General features: G+C 36.1%; 1 protein-coding gene across 1 annotated transcript; it reads right to left on the bottom strand.

The window, feature by feature from the left end:
- Window positions 1–69: 69 nt before the first annotated feature.
- On the bottom strand, window positions 70–13,716 carry NFKBIZ (NFKB inhibitor zeta). Its single transcript, XM_083362228.1, has 12 exons — window positions 13,394–13,716; window positions 9,464–9,603; window positions 8,143–8,179; window positions 7,942–8,045; window positions 7,042–7,823; window positions 6,215–6,320; window positions 5,778–5,924; window positions 4,990–5,053; window positions 4,045–4,214; window positions 2,962–3,072; window positions 2,688–2,855; window positions 70–1,776 (listed from the first exon to the last, which is right to left on the bottom strand). The coding sequence occupies exons 1-12, from the start codon at window positions 13,638–13,640 to the stop codon at window positions 1,723–1,725; spliced, it is 2,130 nt and encodes a 709-aa protein (XP_083218354.1). The 5' UTR covers window positions 13,641–13,716; the 3' UTR covers window positions 70–1,722.
- Window positions 13,717–22,167: the final 8,451 nt, after the last annotated feature.

The following is a 22,167-nucleotide window of genomic DNA, read 5'->3' as shown; positions in this document are numbered from 1 at the left end:
TTTTAACTCTTACAGAAGTATTAATATCAGTCAAAATATAAGACACCTCTTATATTGATTAAAACGTTTATTTCAAAAGATATATTTCTACCTCTAAATATCAAATATAAATTTCTGTATTATTTGTCTACAAGACATACTTGATCAAACAATATGATCTGAATATGGAAAATTTATGATTCAGGGTAGTGATTCAAGAACAGTACGTACAGAATTTTTAAAAAGCAATGCAATTCTGAAAGTAGTTACTGCAATGAAACATTTTAATACATTTAATTTACTTTTTTTGATATATTAACATCTGTCTACCTACTATACCTATAAGGTAAAATAATATAATGCAATTAATTTTTTGCAAAGCCCTGACATACATCTATTGATTCAAAATGAGAGAATCAAAGTCAGTGTAGAAGAATCCTACTCTGATCAAACATCAGTTCAGTTTTCTGTCATTAGCCAAATGTCTTTGTATCATAAACTAGGGATATGTGACTTCTATCAATTTGAGGAGCACACCACACTTTATGTGGTGTATTGACCACTCTCCAGAGTCAGAATAGATGGATTTTCTACTGTTTCAGGGTTTTTAAATGGTGAAGTAGTTTGCCTTTTAGAAACAAAAGAACTGAAATCTTTGGAACCACCGAGTCACAAAAATCAGTTTTTGAACTCCTGTCTACACAACAACTTTTAAAACAACCAGTATTTCAAATCATACTGCCTCTTGAAATTCATATTCCTCTTCAATTCCTCTCGAGCATGATATTAGAATATAACAGGTAGTCCTAATTTATTTGGTCCTTAGAATTTTTTTTACAAATGACAAAAAGTATACATATGGCATGTAATCATTTTGATCAAATGCAGTTCATTTTTAGACTCTAATTGAATCTCTGTCGTATTACTGCTTATTTATTCTAACTGAATTCTTTTGATGTTTTTATTACAAACATGTATAATTTTATGTAATCAGGAAGTATTAGTTTGAAAGAATTAATTTGAAAAAGAATGAACACAAGGCCAGCATTTTTTCTAAATCTTCATAAGTTATTGCTGTGACCAATAAAATCACTATAGACAATGTTTCTTTATAAATCATTTGGAAGCGTTTCACAAAAACAATTTAACAATTGTTAAAAACTTTTTAAAACTTAACAGAATTCTACACAGAATTCCCCACTGTAAAAGGTTTAAATTATTAAAAACTTTAATACATTTAGTTAACTATACCTACTAAAAATAATAATAATTACATAAAAAGAAAAAGCTAAAATATAAACTATTATTAGTAATTTTTAGTATTCTTAAGAATACCTATATTCTATATCATAAGCCACAGCAAAAATGTCTGCTCTTGTTATGTTATTCTTAATATTTGATGTACCCTGATGAGAAGTCAAGGTAATCCAATAAAGTCTAATAAACAATACAGTACACTGAACAGAAATTACTTTTAGGTAGAAATATGAAGGACTGTAACTGTCAGTTTTGTTCTTGATTTCTTAAGTTGCTTAATGGAGTAATTCAAACTGTTACAGAATGCTTGGTATAAAATATTCTCATCTGTGAAGAATTGTTATTAACCCACTATATAATAGTGAACAAAATATTCTTGTTTCATAGAAACAACAAACATTTGTCTCCACTGGACAAATGGTCTATTTACAGTTACATGGGGGCTGCCTAACTGACAGCGAGTATGGGTCATTTTACTCATGGAGCTTAATAGACTGATGATCTCTGCTGACTTGTCTTCCCTTTTAAGATTCGTCTTATCTGAGAAAGAGGAAATAGAAGGGGAAAAGCCCAATTATTCAACAGCAGTTATCACAACATTATTTAAGCCTGACTGTATGCAGTATGTAGTGCGTTTATAACTACAATTAGCAGCATAAATTCTGATCCCATTATAACCGGAGAACTAACTGCAAAATCATAAGCACAATCAATCATGATTTCACTTAGCAACCTCTTAGCTTCATGATCTAGATGTCAGTCCCAATTGCAGTTGCTAAACAAGGACCACCCTGTATTGTATTAACTTGAAGATAACATCAACAGACTGTTTATTGAATTGTACACTGAATGGCTTCTGTAAGACATCAGATCTTAATTCCCAAAAGAACTCTCTATGAAGAATAGAAAGGGTTGACGTACATATGTCACTATAATGTATACTTTTCATGTGCATGATGACAACCATCTATTTCCTTTTTTTAAGTTACTGAAACTAAAATAATGCAGCTCATTGATTTATACATGTTCTGTAATTTGAAAAAAAACTTTCCCCTATAGATACAAACTAGTCATTTAATGAAATAAACAAAAGAACTTCTATAATTATAAAGAACACTCTAAAAGAAACATACATTTGCAAAGCACCTTGGATTTCAAGACTTGAAAAACAATGTTTCTATTTTTATAAAAAATATTAATAAACTCAACATAAGGGATGTCTCCCTACTTTTGTAGTTTCATTTTGTTCCAGAAGAAAGCAAAATAAGTCATCAAAGAAAGCAACATTTTCAACCCAGTTTTTTACAAAAATATTTTTTTTAAAAAAAATCTAGGTATACATCTCTTCATTCTATAACTGGACTAGAATATCATAGACAGAAAGAAAAAAGCATGAAGCATGAAATTTACTTCACACAAAAACAAGATTTCAGATATCTTTTATCTCTTACCTCAACTCCAACAGGACTATCAGGAACCAAGTGAACTGGCTGCTCATTTTCCAAATTCCTGGCACTTGGATCAGCACCTTTGCGCATCAACAAACGAACTGCATCCAGCTGAGTCATTCGATGCTGCAAACTGGCAGCTACATGGAGTGCAGTATTGCCGTTGTAAGCCTAGTTACAAGAGAGAAAAATCATTGTTTAAAAGGAGATAAGCAGAAGGATTATTTCTGCAAATAAGAACACCCTAAAAGAGACACGTGGTTTGTTATTTATATACCTTGGCATTGATAAAAGACAGACTATTTGGGAGCTCTAAAAACAGTCGAAGGAGTTCCACATTTGCTTCTTCAGCTGCTAGGTGAAGGGCTGAACGGCCACTTTTACGGTCCTGTCCATACACACAAAAAAATGTCCAAATATTACATACTGCACATTTAGTCACTGTAAAATTAAGAACACATACAATTAGTCGCTGTAAATGAAAACATAAAATACACTTTGAGGAACAGTTTCTTGGTTTTCTTAAATAGTGACATTTTGTTTGAAACGTTACATACTGAAGATGAGCCTAATGATTAAACTAGATGAGCCCTGATGGCGCAGTGGTTAGAATGCTGTATTGCAGGCTAATTCTGCTCACTGCCAGGAGTTGGATCCTGACCGGCCCAAGGTTGACTCAGCCTTCCATTCTTCCAAGGTCAGTAAAATGAGGACCCAAGATTATTGGGGGCAATATGCTAACTCTGTAAACCTCTTAGAGAGTTCTGTAAAGCCATGTAAAGCAGTATATAAATTTAAGTGCTATTGTCTAAGTGCTAGATAAGAAATTATATTCTTAAGTTAAGGAGTTAGGAGGGTTTTTTTCTGATCATTATTTGTTTCAGAAATACAAACATTTATATGTATAATGTGATACCTACAATATTAGCCAACCATTAATTCATTCATGTGCTTTGCTTATTATTCAGTATTGTTCCATTACAATAGTAATCTGATTTATGCATACTAATTAAAGTGAGAGGTTTTTTTTTATTTTTACATGCTAATGTGCTAGAGGAGAAAAAGCAAACTGGAATTTAAAAATTGGTGTATCCATTTCAATAATGGAAAATATAAACTATCCTTTAAGCTTAATACTGGTCACTTTATGTGCAACAACATACATTTAAAAACCTACAGAATATCTACCCAGGAACATAAAAGATCATACTGAACAGAGTTAATATTCTTTGCCTATGAATGTATCACTGGCACATTTTTTCCAACTTCTATATCTTCAAACAGATGTGAAACAATAGTATGTGAATCATTTCTCAAGTAAACATCTAAGTCTGTTCTAATGTTTCCTTATGTGACTTACTCTGGCTTCAGCAGAGGCCCCCATCTGAATTAAATATTTGATTGTATCTGCCAGCTTCTTGCTTTTCAACCTTAATTCCTGGACTTCAGGAGTATGAGGTGACTGCTGCCCCTGTAGTTCATGTACTACAGCATTATGAACCACTACTGCACAGTGCAATGCTGTCAAACCTTAATAGGAAACATATCAATTAGCAAAACAAAACACAAAATCACCTTGTTCTGATCAATAATGTATTTTAAAAAGTCATTCCAATAGAATATCTAGATATTCTTTCATTTTATTTGCGATGCATAACTTTAAACGAATTTTAATCTATGCTCTAGTGACATGCAATAGAGACAGAATTAAGAACTGGCAATTGAAGAAACACGTGTATTTTTATTCATTTAACTTCACATTGATAAGTTTTTCTATGTACAGAACTATAATTAAGAATATTGTTATGATCTACATCTAGATGGAAGAGAAAGGTTATAGGTTTAAGTTCAAGGAAAAAAAAATAAGTTAAATAAATATTTGAATAGTATTTCTGTTTTTGTTATTTGACCCTAACAGTGATATGCCTTCTTTTACAATCTACATCAGCCTTTCCCAACTTGGATACTCTCTACATATGTAAACTTCAATTCCCAAAATACAGGCATCTTCTACAATTATTTAACCAGCTTATCTAAGTTAATGTAGCATTATCAACCTAGCATTATTAAGCTCAATTAACAATGCATTAGCCAAGGACCCTTGGTAGAGATTTAGTGTGGGATTATATTTGAAGCCATTTCTATAATTTGTTTTATTTAAAAGTGGAATGTCATTAGCAGGAGTAAACGTGTGTGTTATACAACATGTCAAGTACAAGTCCTGAGCATCAACACTGAAATCTGAACATTTTTAATTGGGTAGTTTACCCACTTAACACAAAATGTAAGAGTATTAGTTGCTCACCCTCATAATTCGTTCCCTCCAAATCAACATACTGATTGCTTACAATGGTTCCTTTCTGGATTGCCTGAAAATGAAATGAGAATCTACATTAACTATATGCAACAGTAACTGAAATCTGAAAGCATGAGATCAAATTTATATAATTCAGAAAAGTTTATGCCATTACAAATATGTCAGTATTTGTATAACAATTTGTTAAAAAACAGCACTTTCAAACTACAGTTTCTGTTTGTGTCCATTGTTCTTCAGAATTACAATTCACAGCTACAAAAAAACCTGACCATCACTTGAAACAAACAATTATAAAATAACCAAACAACTCCTCAGAATTGCAGAGATGATTGTTGCAATGTTCTTGTTTGCTGGTTTTTTTATTGTATGTAGCGGAAGGAGGTATGAAATGGCGAACAAAATTACTTTATAGGAGCCACACTGCATTATCATTCAGTCTGACTGAAAGAATGATAATGCAGTGTGACTCCCATAAATTTATTCTATTCTCCATTTCCTTTTGCAGGCAAAGAAGAAAATGCAAAATTTCTCTTGTGTTTAACATGGGGCTGGAAAAGTTATACATCGTATTATAACACATTACAGACTTCCAGCTCCTGAGCAATTAGGGTCAAACTGGGCAGTAAAGTTCAGTTAAAACTATACTTCTAAATAATGTAAATAATCTTAATTGAATCCTTAATGTATAATTATAGGTGTTCAAATGTATTATTACACATGCTAAAAAAGAGAAAAGAGTAAATACAATAATTCAACTTATAATTCAGATGTCCCACCTGAAGGACTTGTGCATGACCCTTCTCAGCACAAACATGCAGTGGAGTTCTACCCCAACAATCTGTAGTATTCACTTGTGCCCCAAGACTAACCAGATCCTGGACAATAAGGTGTTGATTTGCAGCCACAGCTACTTGCAGGGCACTCTAGAATAACCAAAAGCAGATGTATTATACACTGTAATCTTAATAAAGAATGGCAGTTAAGAACATAAACCACATAATAGCCATTTCAATGAAGTAAAACCATTTCAGAGAACGCCTCCTTAATGAAATCAACTTGGTCTGTACAGTTGAGCAAATAATTCTGTTACATATAGATTGCACTGTAAGTTTCCAATTGAGCATTAAAAGGCAATCTATATAAGGTTTTGATAAGAAAATAGAGGAAATAATCAAGGGCATAAGGTGGGAATTTGCCATGTTAGGAGAATCACCTGGCCATTGTGTTCTTTAATATCCAGCATATGCAGGGCTGCCATCTTTCTTGCCAACACATAGGAAACTGCCCGTCGTCCCTGGGCAACTGCAATGTGGAGAAATCTGGAGGGGGGGGAATAGAAATTAACACAATAAGATGTTTTAAAAATATGCTGCAGTCTAAAAAGCCATTGAGAAAAGCCCTAGGGAACTTGCTGATAGCAAAGGCCTATTAAGGTAGTATTATCATCCAGTGGATTATTTCTTTTTATCATTTTTAGGTATGGTGCCAGATATAACAGAATAACAGCATTGGAAGGAACCTTGGAGGTCTTCTAGTCCAACCCCCTTGCTCAACAAGAGATCCTATATCATTCCAGACAAATGGTTGTCCAATCTCTTCTTAAAAACCTCCAGTGAGGGAGGACCCACAACTTCTGAAGGCAAGCTTTTCCACTGATTAATTATGCTGTCTGTCAGGAATTTATTTCTAAATTGGTTCTCTCTCCTTGCTTCTTGTGCTGCCTTCATGTGCTTTACAGAAAAGGTTGACCCCCTTTTTTGTGGCAGCCCCTTAGATATTGGTGCACTATCACTATCATGTCACCCCTAGTCCTTCCTTTCATTAAGCTAAACATACCCAATTCCTGCAACTGTTCTTCATATGTTTTAGCCTCCAGTCTCCTAATCATCCTTGTTGCTCTTCTCTGCAGATGTCAGTACCATGAATGTACTACAGAGCTTTTTGTTCATTCAAATGAATGGCAGCCTAAAAGCATCTAAACAAATAATGCTGATTCACCATTTCCACTTCTGCAATAAGTAATATTTGGACAATACTCACGTGTCACCATCAGAATCTTTAGCAAGAATCTGGTCTTGACAGACGTTGGCCATTTTCTTTTCTTCCTGTTCCACTTGCCACTGGAAAAATGATTTGCCTAACTGAGTTGTGCTGCCTGTACAGCTCTGAAGTTCCAGAGATATATCTGAAGAGGACAGAGATAAACCATGTTCCTCAAGACCCCTGGATGTGTTATCTGAGACTTGGCTGAAATGCTGAGAGCAGCTGCTGACTTCAGTTTGCTGGAGGCCACTAGGAATTGCTTGAGGGAATGGAGCAGGGATGTTGTCTGATCCTTCCGAGTCATTTAAAAGAGAAGCAAAACTTTCTGTGGTACAATATGGCAGTTCTTGGCTGTCAAAAATATTTTGCTGATATTCAGAAGAATGGCTGCCTGCAGAGTGAGGCCTGTATTCCAGCAATGGAATACAATGCTGGGACATATCTTGTTGTTGTTGTTGTTGTTGTGTAGGAGAAAACTGATAATTCTGGGACAGTTCCAGCATTGGAGAAGAGCTGCTTGTTTGGAAAGCTTGGTACTTTTGAACAGGTGAAAAAGATGGTGCCCCAGTCATCTCTTGATATTGGTGTTCCCCTGGAGAGTTGGGATTGACCATGCTGTGAAGCCAGCTAACTTGTACAGTGTTCAAAGACACTGGACTGGATTCATTCTTAATATTGATAATATTCTGCAGCATATCACAGCTGCTGTCTTGCTTAGGCTCATTATTATGAGGATCCTCCATATTATTATCCATGGAAGTTGGTGTCTGTGGAGGTGTCTGAAAGATAAGGGGTATAGATTTTAAACTGGTCTAATTGCATCTTGCCTTAGAAGGCAGTTGGAAGCTGTATAGTAATGTGAGAATGGGTATAAAAAACTCCATTAAAAATACTTACCAAGAGGTGAGGTTGCAAAGTAGCTGTTCGTTTGTAATATACTCCATCAGAAAGACAGTCTGGAGCTTTTCTTTTCCGATTATAAGTCAATATATTTTTTAATTCTAATGAAAAATAAGCAGAATTCATAAGCCTATGACACAGCCCATTTTTCTAATACTCAAAGACAAACTGAAGGAACAAATGAGAGAAAAACTGTACCTGTATATGGATCATGTTTCATCAACGTTCCTTGTGCCTATTTTAAAAAAATGAAAATATTTTTATATAATGCAAGTACTCTATTTTACCACAAATATTTACAGAAATAGTATAATTCTGAACTTTTAATATTTTTTCAGAAAAAGCAAAACTTTTAATTATAGCTTTTCCAATAATTATATTCTACTACCTTCAAACATTTTTCTCATTCTATTTATTTCAAACAAGAGAGATTAAAACTTCTGAATATCAAAAGAGGGTAAAAATGTAAACTAAGAGTCCATGCATTTCAGTATTATATAAAAGCATAAACAGGAGAAGTAGGTTAGAAAGTTTGCATTTGCAGATCAGATATCTTACAAAGCATTCATAATAATCGCGCAATTACATACTTATTTTTTCAGATCCTTGTTAATTTCATTTAATGAACTGAAAACTTTTCAATATAAAATTAAGGTGTGTAAACAAGGAATGTAATTAAACTGTCTCTATTTAAACGTATAGCTACCACTTTCCAAATTAATTGAAGAATAATAAATGAATTAAATATTTTGCACAATTCACCAATTCTAAAACTTGAAGCAGTGCCCAATATGGTGCATCTGTAGAATTAATAATACAAAGAAAATGCTTTGGATAACAGAGCTCCCTGGAGGCTGAAAATGTTTACGGCTAAGAAGATACTTGCTACTTCCGTTCAACTCTATTGTTATATTGTTTAAAATTTCTGGTCTTTCTCTGGACAAAAGAGCATATCTATGCAGAAAAAAGAAAACTTTGAATAGGAAATTCCAAAACATCCTAATAAAGTTTGAAATATTCAATGCCACAAAATGCTGAACAATTGTAGGGAAGAATAGAAAGAGCTGAAAGAAGAATCTCTTTGGAACCTGGTGTAAGATTATTGTGCCACCTGTTCTAAACTAAATTAAAACTCTAAGTCATTTCCCATGTTTAGGCAAAATAAGGAATAGGTGATATTTACCAACATTTAAAAAATAACAATAAAAAAATATTGAATTAGACTGAAATCTAATCACTAGAACCTTCAGGTAAAATGACATGAGCAAATGCATGCTTTGCATTTTCCCATTTAAAAAATGGTCCATTGGGGGGTATAATTCGCAATTCTCATTCATTGACAAAGTATTTTCCAAAAAAAATTAAAAAAACAAAATTGTTTTTAAAGGCCACACAAATTATTATATTTCACTATAATAAAGATGTTATCTTCTATACAAAATTGCTGCAAATGTTGTATTCACAAACAAAATACTTGTTTTGATTCTGAACAGCACTTATGAAAGCATACAACACAGACCTTTAATTCCTCATTTCCATGATCTGTGGACATCTGCTTGCTATTTCTAAGATGCAACAACAATTCTTTCACAGAATTTTTTACACGAACACCTTGGAAAGGTCCTCTTTGTTGCTTTCCTCCCCCCATATGTTGTTCAGCTGTTAAGACACAAAATTAAAATAAAAGCATGACACAGATGATTTAAAAGAAGAGTAGACTTCATATAAACTTATTCTAAACAAGAAACCAATTTCTTATTAATTGGTTAATATTTCAATTAGATTTTTCCCCTAAAATCCATCAGTTATCTTTCTCCCAAATCCAGGTATTCTAAAATTTTGGATTGCAATTATCAAAGGTTTCATGAGCACCTTAGACAATCCATTTTTTCCTCAAAGTGTTTCAGGCTTTTGCAGGCAAGGCAGGAATGTCAAAATTCACACCACTTTGCCTGGGAAAGCTTTCAGTGGAGTTATACAAGCCACACAGGGAGAAAAGCCTGGAACAAGCTTTGAGAGATAAACCCCATGCATTTAGCCATCATCGGGGAATGTTATACAAAATCATTTATAATTTTAGGAAATAGTAGTATTGCAAAGATGGAAAAATCAGAAAGCCATGAGTTCTAGTTCTGCCTTAAGCAAAAAGCTAGCAAGGTGATCTTGGGCCAGTCCTTTTTTCTTAGCCCTAGTAAGAAAGCAATAGTAAACCACTTTTGAAAAACCTTGCATGAAAATGGCAGGAACTTACTTAATCAGGCAGTCTCCAAGAAAAAGACACAATTGAATAGAAAGGGGGGAAAAAGACAGAGAACCCCTACGAAATATTTTAATAAGAATGGGAAATCCTATTCAAAACCATTAAGCATTAAAATGACTTTGAATAAATAATGTTCAATGTTACTTGCATGTCCCCTCCATAGTTAAACTGCTTGTCAAAAATATAATCTTCTATAAGATTAGCTGCAAATATTTTATTCTCCCCCTTAATGTCATCAACCCTTTAAACACAATGTATTTTGAAGTACAAAAAACAGAAGTCAAAAGAGGAACAATAATGTGCATCAACCCAAGAGAGAAGTGATCTAATTTTAAAAAGTACAAATCAGATTTTCTACATAATCTACCTACTTAATTTTTTTTAAAAAAAAACTAAATTCCCAGAGATTTGAAATTTCTGGATAGGAAAAGCAACCCCAGCTTAAGAATAATTTCCCCTTTAGAAGTTTTAATAGAATTTCCCAATTGCATCAAAAGAAAACCAGAAGTATCTGAACACGTCTTTAAGGATTCAGTTTCAGAACAGAAAGGGGAAAAAAGCAAGAATCAAAGCAGATGAAATGCTTCAGTCAATAAGATTTCACAAAGCAAACTTCATAAAAATATAAGGTAATATGAAATATAATATCAAACAACAATGGCAGCAGCATAAATGTATAAAAGTTAATTGGTGAAGAAATTCAAAATAATGCATCTTTGTAAAAATATACCAGATACACTAGCTTTAATATTGTACAAAAGGTTAAAAATCATGGCACTGAAAGTCTACAAAATTTCACTATTTCCTAAATATTTTAAAGGAATAGCTGAGAAGGAAAGCTTTGGCCAAAACACTATAGAATCAGATTTCATTTGTCATTGTACAAATTAACCATAAATGTTTTCAATTGCATACCACAATTTATATCATGAGCATAAAAATTAGAAGTAACATCAGCAACAGACTATCCTAATTTGAAGTTTTAGTCTTGAAGTAGGAAAGCTAGCATTGTTTAAATAGCTGTCTATGTCTGTCTATATATATAGCACACAGTTTTAGCCATATTGGGCTCCAGGGAACAGATAGATAAAACTGAAATGTTTCCACTGAAATGTTATCAAGTTAAAACAAAGCTTTCACTTTTCACAAAGTGACTGTATCCCAAGGTCAGAATATTCTTTATTTTTTTTCTAACTGTATTATTAATTGTATGAAATTTATAGTCTCTCTTTCATTGTTAAAAAAAAGCATGTCATCTTATTTGCTTGCTTCTTATGCCTTCAACAGTAAAAAAATTATCAAGATATGCTGAAACTAATATAGGTAATATTGCAAACTATTTTCAGCAAACATAAATCAATAAACAATTTACAGAAAATTAATTCATTGCAGGGCATTGTACTCAATAAGTTGTTTTCCATTTTCAATGTAACAATATATTGAGATGCTATCCAATACCAGGTAATGTATATCTGAAATTGCTGGTAAATTTAAATCCACAAATTTAGCTCAATATCAACACTTTTTTTTTTCTCTTTACAACAAACACCTTCTGCCAACTCTTAGAGCAGCCATGAATGTCATACAGCTGGGACAGAGTCAATTCTGTAACTTTAAAAAGACCTTTCACAAATGGTTCAGTGAAAGAAGTCAAGCAATTATTCCCAGGGGAAGAGCGTTCTCTGTGGGCACCCTGGCCCTATGGAACCAACCCCCCATGGAACTTAGGACTGCCCCCGACCTTCGCTCATTTCGCCGAGACCTGAAAACTTGGCTCTTGGAGCTGTATGGCCCAGGCTGTTTTAATTTTTATTGGGTTTTAGTTTTAAATTTCGGGGACTTGATTTAATTAGTTGTTTTAATCTGATTTTAATTTTTTTATGTTATGTTTTTAACCTTCCCTGTAAACTGCCCTGAGTCCTACGGGAATAGGGCGGTATATAAATTTAATAAAATAAATAACATAAATTTTAGAGGCTAAAGTTAGTTTTGGAATGCACTTACCACACAGGGAATCCAAAGCATTTATTGTGTATAGCGTTATCCATTACACAACTACTTTTAAGTACTTTAATACTTAAAAATTAACTCTGGCACTTTATTCAATTATTATTTAATCTATGTTTTCTAACATGTTCATACCCAGTGAAATACATGATCTGACTTTAGAGACTTGCAAGCAAAACGTTATGCAAAGCAGCCTTACTCCCCTGAAATATAGGTAGCTGTGCCATGGACAGGAGAAACAGGAACTTTTAGATGGGCAGCTGCATAGATGGCGATGGGCAATAGCAGAAAACCAAGACAACCTTCATTCTGGACATCCCACTAAATAGCTTATCTAGGGCCACTCTTTTAAATAGCTTATAAAAGAAGCTTGTACCGTGATCATCAAGGACGTTAGACATAATTTTCCGCCGGAAGTACGAACTTGGACCGACATACCGATTAACCCCAAATTCTTCATTCTTGGAGCTCATTCAGATAACCAGAACAACAGTTCATATATTTGGGTAAATTACTAACAAAGAATTAAGGGAGACTAAGATGCATTTCTGACTCTTTAGTCTTCATCAGTCAGTTATACCCTTCTGAGATTCGAACCTGGGCAGGTTCGAATCTCAGAAGGGTATGACTGACTGATGAAGACTAAAGAGTCAGAAATGCATCTTAGTCTCCCTTAATTCTTTGTTAGTAATTTACACACACACACACACACATATATATGCACACACCCACCACGACAAAGGCGACAGAACATTATATAAACGGACTTCCCTAACCCGTTAAGTGCATAGCCCTACAACTCCCACGAGCCCCAATGCCATTAGGAGCTATATAGTCCAACATAACTGAAAAGGCCACCGAGATTTCTCGAGAGCCGTCCCTCTTTCAACCAGACCGAAAAGCTTAGGAGAACGAGCCTAGCCCAGCCGGTACAGCGGGCGTCGCTTTTTGGGGGGGGGGGCAACTGGAGTAAACTCCTTCCGCCTATAATCTTAATTTCAGAGGTTACGCCAGGGGTCTTCAAACTTGTCCCTTTTATGACTTGTGGACTTCAACTCCCAGAATTCCTCAGCCAGGCAAGCCTGGCTGAGGAATTCTGGGAGTTGAAGTCCACAAGTCATAAAAGGGACAAGTTTGAAGACCCCTGGGTTACGCCGAATCGCCCGCCGGGTGTGTCTGTACCTTCTCCAGTCGGGCGCGCAGCATTCCGAGAACAGCGCCTCTTCCTCAAATAGTTGCTGCCGGTGGCGCCATCGGCCGAGGGCTCCTCCGAGTCAGAGCCGGGGGATCCCGGAGCGGAGGGAGTGGGCGAACAGCTGCCCTCGCTAGAGCGAGGGGAGGCTCCGTAAAAAAAAGCCAAATTGAACGGGCTGTTCAAGGAGCCGGCGTCGCCATCTAAGCGCACGTCCCGGTTATTATCCACAATCATGGCCGGGGGGGTTCGCGCGGGAGAAGGAGACAGAAACTTGACGCGAGCGGCCGAACCCAAAGCCAACGCCTGGGCCTCCGCAGACCGAGTGAAACCTCGGAGAGGCGGAGGCGGGCGCGGCAGCTCTTATAGCGGTCTACGGCGGAGGTGCAGGGGGAGGGGAGGAGGAGGAAGGCAGGGCCAAGCTCTCTGACCGCCTGAGGGACAAATTGGGCGCGGCTGCGTGGAGAAGCGGCAGTTTCCAGTAAATGTGTTACGTAGGTTTTGTCAACAGCGTTTTGGTTCTCTCGTGACTCGCGACCCTGGTAGCTTAGGAAACCTGGGATGAGCTTTAGCCCGAAGCGGAGTCCCCGGCCGGCCGAAACGCTTCCGGCTCCACTTAGCCAAGTGCGAGTTTGGTTTTCAACGGACGTTAAATTGGCCGGCTTGCCGCGTCTCTCTCGGCTTCTAAATCAGGGGTCTTCAAACTTGGCCCTTTTATGACTTGTGGACTTCAACTCCCAGAATTCCTCAGCCAGGCTTGCCTGGCTGAGGAATTCTGGGAGTTGAAGTCCACAAGTCATAAAAGGGCCAAGTTTGAAGACCCCTGTTCTAAATAAACGAGCGACAGCTCAGACTTGCCCCTTCTTAACTAAGAGTAAAAAAAAAACAAATAAAACGCACAGGAGAAAGAGCCGTAACTTTGACCTACTGATTGTAACAGCGGTCAGAAGAAAACGGATCTGTTGGCAGATCTGGCTGTTAACCAAAGCGGAATCAAGATGAAAACGGGTCCTCCCCTGTCCCAAAGAGACACAAGACTCGTCCCTAGTCTTGTTCGGACCGGGAGGAAAGGCACAGCAGTAGACTCCTGCGTGAAACACGAGAATTGCTGTCATTGTTTTGTAATGGCTTTTTAGCTTTCTGCCGTAAATTACTAATCAGAAATTCCTGTTTGCCTCTGTGGGCCTGTTTATATGAGCCCCACCTTGCCTGGAGTAAGTCTGAGTTCCTGTATAATACTAAGCTGCAGTTGACTGAAGAACCTTGGAGGGGAGGCTTCCTATCTTTCCAAGCAGTTGCATTGAGACAAAGATCGTGATTCAGTGGGCATGTGCTGGCAAAGGCATGCTGCCAGGCCTTGGTGTTCCTTTGCTTGGACAGGATCTGTGCCTTCCTATTTTCTAGGGTTTTTCTGGTACCTGGTACTGGTATCCAAACCAGGCTTCACAATAAGCCTTATTGAATAAACTGCAATTAGTGGGTTCTCACCATATGCCATGTCAATATCAAATTAACCTTGTAACAGTTCAGCATAGTTTGTTGGTACAGTAGGCAACACAGACAATGTAACTATTAGCTATACTCTGGCAGTAGATTTTTAGTGTCCCAGAACCTGGCATGTCTCTTCCTCTTGCCTATAGTGTGTAGGAAGTCAGCCCCACCCCAGAAGGAAATATTAAAAGGGCAGAAAAATATATTTCCTCAAAGGATCTTAAAGAGGCAGAAAAGCATGCCCAGTTTTTCTTAATAGCCCCAAATTTCCCTCCCCCAAGCAGCAACCAGCTCTGTAGAAATGCAGATGTAAACCATTCAGATACCCCACCCAAACTGTAAGACAGGACATAATAGGATTAACGCACAGATGCCAAAGGGCACACTCAGACTCAGGTCAAAGTTCATGCCACAGGAACAACTCCAAACAAAAGGCTTCAGAGGGTATAACCACTCCCTATATGTGCTTCCTCTCTTTTCTTCCAGAGGCATCTCGTCTCTCCTGCTTTGTGCAATTTTACAACACATATAAAGAAAGGGGGGAGTTAAATCTGAGTAAGATTTCAGATATCTAGCCAAGTCTTCCAAATATCCATTCTGGTATTTTCATTCTTTTAGAAATTGGATTAAGAAATTGGAGTAAGAAATATGATTTCCATTGCTAAGATAACAATTTTCAAAGATATAAATTCCCAGTGTGCACTCTGATAAATTGGAAAGCCAGCCTATATAATTAGATTTAGGTCATACAATACTAAAAAAAAAGCTATGTATTGCTCAAACATGAGCCAGAGGATGAATAGTACAACCAAGATGGTTGTTCTCCAGAAAGGCAGTGATCATTGCTGTCCCTGGGATCCTCAATGGTAATTGTAGAAACTTGTCAGCATGATTTCCTATAATTTTGAAGCAGTAAATATTCAAAAAGTCTAACACTTTATTTAAAAAATCCCAAAACTTAAAGTCCTCCAGACAAACAGGAAAAAAGTTGAAATAATGACCCTGTCTATATATGTGAGATATGATTATTAAAAGATTGCATGTCAACTTTTTAGCAACCAGATACTCTTCTCAGTAGCTATAATTGTATAGTATAGTGTTGCAGGGAAAGAAAAAGGACCCACTTTCTATCTAAACCATGCCTTCAGACATAACACAAGGAAAAAAATGCATTTACCAGATTTATAAATGATGCCATGCCAGAGTTTAGGCAGTGTCCAAAATCAAACAGTGATAAAAAAGCAAGCTGTAAACACAGCAGGCAATAAAGATATGGAACTTCCTTTACCTGCTTAATCGCCAAACGTTTTCCAGAAAAACAAGATTTTAACTACAGCGTTCTTTAGAGCAATGTTTCTCAACTTGACTTTTAAGATACATAGACTTCAATACTCAGAATTCCCTGTCTATGTTGGCTGGGAATTTTGGGATTTGAAATCCACACATCAAAGTTGCCAAGGTTGAGAAATACTCTTCTAAAAGGCCATAAGGATAGAGGTGGGTCTTTTCAGCAGCAGGCTTTTTCAAAGGAACACAAGAGCAAGCTGATGAAGTGAGCCAAGAGTTCCCACCAATGGAAAACAGAGCAATCTTACTATGCAACAAACTCGTGTTCCAGTTTCAGGCAGACCACTGAGAATGAAAATTGTCCAGCTTTCAAAATAAAGTAATGTTATGAGGTAAATTCTGAGTCGGTTTCAATGTAATGCACAGATCTCATATGAAAATGGCTTGAGATTAGCAAAAATAATGACTGATTTGGAAATCTGAAGCCAGAATAAAATTAAAAATTGTACTTTTAAATGCCACTATTATCCTTACAGTCTAAATTGCTCAATGCACCTAGTAAAAATCACTAGTATGATTCGTATTTACTTCACAGTTCACATGTATGGAAACAGCTCTTGGCTTTCAGTTATCTTTTCCATCATTCCATTTGATTATAAGCTTGAAATATCAAAACTTGAACATGTAAGAAAAATAAATATTTAATTTATAACATAATTTGTGAATTTATGTTACTTTTGAACAGGTTTCAAAAGCTTTGTATATGATAGTGTATTTAATGGCATGGCCCTAAACAATATAAAACTGGGTATTTAAGACCCTAAAAGTAAATGCAAATTATTCAAACAATTGATCTCAAAAAACAAATGTCTTAAAGTAAAAAAATCCAATCCTCCACCATGAAAAAAGCAGAAAATCCTGACCCATTTCATATGCATTATGTGACCTCCTGGTAACCATTAGCAGAGCTAATTCTTCCCCTGCCCAGTCCCAAACTATTAACTTCAAAGTTGCTTATTATGAGTTATTTAAAAAACAATAACTTTGTGTTGTGCACCAGTTGTGCTCCTTTTTGGATCAGAAGACTCTGCACTCAGTCATTCAAGCCCTGATCATGCCACACCTGGACTATTGCTATGTGCTCTACATAGGGTTACTCTTGAAGACCATTCAGAAGCTACACTGTGCAGAGTGTGATGGGGCGGGCAGTCCTTGGGGCCCTCACTTTAGGTTTCAATTTAAAAAAGGACTTAATCCATTCAACAGAGTATATCATGGCATATCATCAGGTTATATAGCTTTATTTAGCAACTTTAGGCAAGGTAAAGTTTATTTGTCTTAATACTTTATTCCTTATCTCCATATTTTATGATCCAGGGTACCAGTCAGTATTGTTGTGTGGATAGCTAAAATAAAGTACAGAAATTACTTGGAACAATCTGGGGAAAAAATTATGTATTAAAGCAGGGGTCCCGAACCCCTGGTCCATGGACCAGTACTGGGCCGTGGTATGCCAGCAACCGGGCCATGTAAACAAGCAAATCCCCATCCATGGGATGCAGGCAGCACACAAAACCACACCCCCTTCTAGTTTGTGGAAAAACCTCTCTTCATATAACCAGTCCCTGATGCCCAAAAGGTTGTGGACCTCTGTATTAAAGAATAGTTCCATGCTGAAAACGTTTCCCCTGCATTGTTTTCATGATGCTTTAAAATTTGAGGGGTAGAATTTTTTTCATCTAGAATCTCATTGGTGTTCCAAGCTGCCTGACCTTTAAAAAATGGGAAAATTTCCCATATCATATTTTCCTTTATACTTTAATTAAATTATGGGAAGCAGATGTATCTACAAAGACAGAAAAAAGTTCTGTTATTTAATTACATATGGTGTATGCAACCATGCAGTCAATGGCCCCCGTTTTGTGTGCATGTGATGTATGTGACATATTTTAAAAAGGGCTGGAACTTTGATCACCTGGTCATATCTGTTGTTTGTTTTTTGTGTGTGTGTCTAATGAGGGCTTCCTAGATTAAAGGACTTTTAATAGTTCTTTATCCAGCTCTATGCATGGTCACATGAAAAAGATTTAATCAATTATTTTTGAGTTGTGAAATCACATTGTAAGCCATAAGCTATATCTATTGCTTAGCTTACTGAAATAAATACCGTATTAAGAACTAAATGAAAAATAATGCCTATACCTACCTCTATTACTTTCGTTCAAATGGTAATATTTTAACAAATGGGAAAGCAATTCTTGAAGCAACCTCTTTGTTACTTCACATAATCACTAACATTTGCTACACATTTCTTCTTAAAGCCATTGTGAAAGCTCTCCCACATTTTGCCTCTTCAGCAAGAACCTAACAGTCTTTTATACCTCTTCATTTGTGTCAAATAGATGCCTACAAAAGTATTCTTCAAATTTGGGAAAATGTGGAAGTCCCATGACACCATATTTGGACTGAATGGAAAACAGGGTAGGATGGGTAGGAAGGTGAGATCCAGCTATGCAATTGCCTCCTGGGTGGTTCATGAGGTATAAGGCCTAACATTGCTTCTTATGCTTCCAAAATTGGTTTAAATGATGTTTCAGAATTTTTTACCGTTGCAAAGTAGTGCTCTGAACTAATAGTAGTATCAGACTGAAGGAAGTGCATGTATCTATGTCTCCAAAAACTCTAAATATGAGTTTGCATATGAAAGCCTGAGTTTTGAATTTGAATTTCTTGCAGTATGACAAAAATAATGTTGGCAAATTTCAGTTCTTTCCTATCTGCCATCAGTATGCAGAGTATCCATCTTGCACAAGTCTAATATTAAAGAATGTCAGTAATATGATCCACATGTTCCTGTGAAGTGCCAAGCTTGACAGAAGCTTGATCACTGGATCACTTAATCAACTCTTCTCATTGAAACATGTTGGTTGTTGTTCCAGATTATTCCCTCATTCTCGATCACACAAATCAGCTTCTTCCAGTTCACCTTCTTTACATTTGTTTGCCTAGCAACATACATAATCACATCAATACAATCGTAATCATAAACAACCTGCATTTGGCGGTACATTTCATTCTTGATTTGACTTTTTGACAAGTACTCGCTGCAGGTTACCATTTCATGAACAAAGGCAGCATTATTATGAAATAAAAGAACCAATGCTAAAGAACACTTCCAAATTCAGAGTACTGTAATCTACCCCTGTATATTCTCATTCACATAATTCTATAGTACAGATGCAGACAAAGACTACTGATCATGTCTATGTAGTTCAATATAAGTTTAAAAACTAATAACTGTGGACACATCAGACAGATACACACAAACATATATATCTATGCACACATACACATGCTTACCCATGATCTTGAACTAAGCTTTTGGGTTTCTTTATGGAAATATCAAAGTCCACATCAAAAGTAGAAAGCATTTATAATCAGTAAATAGACCTGAGCTTTCCACAAATGCAAAGTCATCACTGATTCCTAGGTGTCATCAAATTCCTGGGTGTGCAGTTAACAAGTAGGCTGACTTGGTCACTCAACAGTGAGACACTGGTGAAGCAGGCACAGCAGCGCCTGCATTTTCATGCAAAAAGCACATCTTCCTTCCCCTGTCCTTACCACTTTCTACAGAGGGATGATTGAGAGCATCCTGTCATACAGCATCACAGTCTGCTTTGGAAGCATCACTGCTTCAGACAGGAAGGCAGTGCAGAGAGTGGTGAGAATGGCTGAAAAGATCATTGGCACTTCCCTCCCTTGCATCCAGGACATAACATATAAGCATTGCTTGAGCAGGGTCCATAAGATTATCTGGGACACTACACATCCTCTTCACAACCTGTTTTCCTTGTTACCTTCTGGGAGGAGGCTTCGTGGTATCCGAAGCAGAACATCCAGATTCAGTCACAGTTTTGTTTCATACAATATTAACCTTGTGAACTCTAAAGCTTCCTCCTTCCACTATGTATTCAAGATGGACAGTGATTAATATTTATATGTTACTTATATGTAGGTCTATGCCTAAAAATTTCATTTTTAATGTGTGCCATTGTGCCCACAGTAAAAAGTGACAATAGAGGTTATCTGTCTATCTATTACATATCATTTTCCTTTAAAAAAACAGAATAGGGTTAGAAAAAAAATATTGAAAAAAATCTATATTGAAAAAGAACAACTAAAATGTTTTGTGAAGTTGCTGTATATTAAAATTTTTATTTTAATTTTTTACATTTCAAAGTAACATTAAGTTTAGGAAAAAATACCAGTAAATATTTTTTATTATCAATAATTAACAGATTTTTGTTAAAGTTGACAGATGGTCCATAAGAAATGTAATGCATGTGGAGACATGGGTGGGGTAAATTTGCACTATGAACCAAGATTCATTAATACCAACAAGGAATCAAAGGTGGCAGCTGTTTGCGCAAATCATTAATGATTAATCAAGGCCACAATTCACCAGAAAGTGTTCTTACAACACAGAGCTTCATTAAAATGGGAGTTTTATGAAGGCATAATGCATCTTTGTTTTAAACCTGGACTTGGACTAAGCAGTCTTTCAAGAATTGAATGCTTTCAAAGAGAGATTTGTTCTCTAATACCAGCGTTATGTAGCACCTGGAGTTCAGATTCCTAAAAGAGTGCCCACGTAGAAAGGGCTGTCACAGTTGCATAATAAGAAAGTTGCACATTCTTTCTTTCAGGAAAAACTTTCATGTACCAATTTACATTTACGGTATGTTTTTGATCAACATAAGCTTCCAGTAGAATGATGGAACTAAAATATGGTTCATCGTGATTAATCTTATATATTTCTTATGCAAGAAGCTTCTTGGAGGAGAAGTAAAATATTTTCAACGAAAATACCAAGAAAGTCCTGTTGCCTTTTGGAAAAAGTACCTTTGGGACAACCATGACTTGGATGACTAAGAATCTCCATACATACCCTACTTTATATAAAGCCACCAACCTAAGCACATCTTGTCCACTGACGAATTGAAAACTATATTTGTTTATTCTCCAATTTTCTAAATTGCTACAGTGTTTCCATTTCCAAAGTAACTCCCATTAGCTCACAAAAGTAACTAGTAGCTACATGATATTGAAGCCTTCATATTGGAAAAACAGCATAAACAACTTTGTTTATATATGACTTTGAACAGCATGTGCAGCTTTTATCAATGAACTAATGGTATATGAGCTAAATAAACTGATAAGTTTTTTTTTATTGACACCATGCAGGAAATGTGTCACAACAATGTTCCAAAGTAGATATTACTGGCAGCAAATATTACACTATCAACACAAATATTTGCAGACCAAAGCAATTGTCACTGATGTCAGCGTTCTTTCTTCCAACCTAACATAACAGGCTAAATTACACAAAAGCAACTGCTGTAACCTTATCACTGAAGAGTGCCCTTAGTACTGAAGGATAATAAAGCTAATACAGGTAGTCCTCAACTTACAACAGTTCATTTAGTGAATGTTCAAAGTTACGACACTAAAAAAAAGTGACTTATGACTGTTTTTCACACTTATGACTGTTGCAGCATCCCCTTGGGTCACATTATCAAAATTCAGACACTTGGCAACTGGTTCATATTTATGGCGGTTGCAGTGTCCAAGGGTCATCTGATCACCATTTGCGACCTTCTGACAAGCAAAGTCAATGGAGAAGCCAGATTCACTTAACAACTGTGGCAAGAAAAGTCGTAAAACAGGGTAAACTCACTTAACAAATGTTTTACTTAGCAACATAAATTGTGGTCATAGCTCAAGGACTACCTATACTGTTGAATTATGAATTATGAAAGCAGAGGTGCAGTTATTTTTAAAAGTCCAAAATATTTGGATACTAAAGGGCATTATCTATATTCTAATGACTAGACTACTCCCAATGACACATGTACCAGTTGTAGAGAAGCAGAGTTAGAAGACACTATATATACTATTAAAACAAAAGAAATAAATTATCTTA

This window comes from Vipera ursinii, assembly GCF_947247035.1.
Source record: "Vipera ursinii genome assembly, chromosome: 4".
Lineage (NCBI taxonomy): Eukaryota > Metazoa > Chordata > Lepidosauria > Squamata > Viperidae > Vipera > Vipera ursinii.
Note: the sequence above shows the minus strand (reverse complement) of the source record. Positions and strands in the feature narration are given on the sequence as shown.

Bases quoted from the DNA above. Each gene is read 5' to 3' on its own strand.
- NFKBIZ (XM_083362228.1), bottom strand. From the start codon at position 13,640: ATGATTGTGGATAATAACCGGGACGTGCGCTTAGATGGCGACGCCGGC. The intron at 7,824-7,941 runs GTAAGTATTTTT...CTTATCTTTCAG, and splicing joins CTTTGCAACCTCACCTCTTG to ACACCTCCACAGACACCAAC. The intron at 6,321-7,041 runs GTGAGTATTGTC...CCCCCCCTCCAG, and splicing joins AAAGATTCTGATGGTGACAC to ATTTCTCCACATTGCAGTTG.